Source organism: Bison bison, unplaced genomic scaffold (assembly GCF_000754665.1).
Source record: "Bison bison bison isolate TAMUID 2011002044 unplaced genomic scaffold, Bison_UMD1.0 scf7180017864078, whole genome shotgun sequence".
NCBI classification, from domain to species: domain Eukaryota; kingdom Metazoa; phylum Chordata; class Mammalia; order Artiodactyla; family Bovidae; genus Bison; species Bison bison.
Genome location: NW_011494650.1, coordinates 234,023 through 235,640, shown reverse-complemented (window position 1 = coordinate 235,640; position 1,618 = coordinate 234,023). Strand labels below are relative to the sequence as shown.

The 1,618-nt window shown below is 65.5% G+C and overlaps 1 protein-coding gene across 2 annotated transcripts in view; it reads right to left on the bottom strand.

Moving 5' to 3' along the window:
- ARHGAP39 (Rho GTPase activating protein 39) overlaps positions 1-1,618 on the bottom strand; it is a 57,803-nt gene that overhangs the window by 14,706 nt on the left and 41,479 nt on the right. For both annotated transcript variants that reach the window (XM_010837565.1, XM_010837564.1), the window contains one exon: positions 1,052-1,613. In XM_010837565.1, the coding sequence (XP_010835867.1) occupies positions 1,052-1,613 (562 nt within the window). The remainder of the gene's footprint in view (positions 1-1,051; positions 1,614-1,618) is intronic.

Sequence of the window (1,618 nt, the reverse complement as noted above, 5' to 3'; positions counted from 1 at the left end):
GGGAGGGTCGGAGAGGACAGCGACACCCCCGGGGCCCCTGCCTCACCCCGGGAGCAACCTGGGGAGGCCTGTCTGTGGTGTTCAGGGATCATGCTTCCAAAGGTACACGCCTGAGTGAAAACGTCAAGGCTTCCGAGATGTGCTTCCCAACGGCTGGCGTGTTGGACGGTCCCTGTGCTTGACGCGCCTCCCAGGACCCACACTGCCTGCAGCCCTCCCCACTGTGTGCACGTGCCTCGGCACCCACGGCTGGGCAGGAGCAAGGCCCTGGTCAGGCCAGGCCAGGTGACCACTCGCCCCAAGCCATCTACAGCACGGAGGACACTCAGGAGCACAGGGTGGCTGACGGCTGCTGCACGGGCAGGTGCTCCTGCAGCCCCACCCTGGCGCTGGCCCAGGCCCAGGACGTGCACCACCTGGCTGGCAGGACTGTGGCCCAGCGTCCTCCCCACGCAGGTCAGGTCAGGGCCACACAGACCTGACACATGGCCTCCAGACGCAGCCTGCACTCGGCCCCAGGCAGCCGTCAGTAGGTTGCTGCTATGACGTTCCCAACCTCTGACCCCTGACACAGCTCAGGGCCATCTCAGCTCACAGCACCACAACAGCCTACTGGTCACCTCAGCCCTGGTGCTGGGCCAAGTGCCCAGCTCCTTGCTGCTCTCAGAAGCCCTCCTGAAATGGCCTCAAGGGACAGTGTGAGCCCAGCCGGGGTGGATGCAGTAAGCGCCCTCATCAGGCAGGGCCACTGGGATGGGGCCTCGGAGGGAGCAGACGCTGGCTGGTGGGGATGCAGGTGTGACATGCAGCCACATCTCTCAGCCAGCGGCCGGGACGGCGGCACGCCTGGAGCGGCTCTCCTCAGGGCCTCTGTGCTGAGAGGGGATCCCTGAGGACCCTGTGTCCCTGTGGAAGCCAAGGGTGTGCCCTCGAGAGGCGGTGCCTGTGTGTGCCTGCTGCCTGCGGGCCCAGCACTGAGCCCAGGCAGGGGACCTGCCGCAGCCGCCCCTGAGCCAGTGGCAGAGCCAGTGCCCGCCTGGGCCATTCTTACCTTTGGTGTCGTTGACAGGGTCCATGTGCCGGTAGATGTAGCCCTCCAGGTAGGAGTGGAACTTGGGCGTGGGTGGGAAGAAGGCCAGGCAGATGGCCATAAGCTCCCAGCCACGGGCCAGGCTCTCAAGGCGAAAGTTCTCGGTGGTCTGCCGGCACAGCTGGATGTAGAGCTCATCCCGCAGGCCCTGCACGCTCCAGCCTTTGGTGGCGATCTCCAGGGCCACGTGCAGCGGGTCTGCCTTGGCGCGCCGGTCGCCCATGTACATCTGAATCAACTTGAAGACCTCGCAGGCCTCTTTCTTCACGTGGCGGTCGCTGGTCACGATCATGGGCTTCTTGATGGACTCACTGCTCCAGGCCAGCATGTTGGCGATGGACACCTTCCGCCGGAAGAGGCCCTGCGTGTGGGTGTTGAAGTGCTTGGAGGCCCAGTTCTCGATGTCTGTCTCCGAGGACGGCTTGCGGAGCGTGAAGGTGGGGAACACGCAGCTGGCACTGGGCATCACACTCCGGGCCTGCCGGCTGCTCTCGAACTGGGCGCAGGTGCCAAGGTCCTCAGACTGGG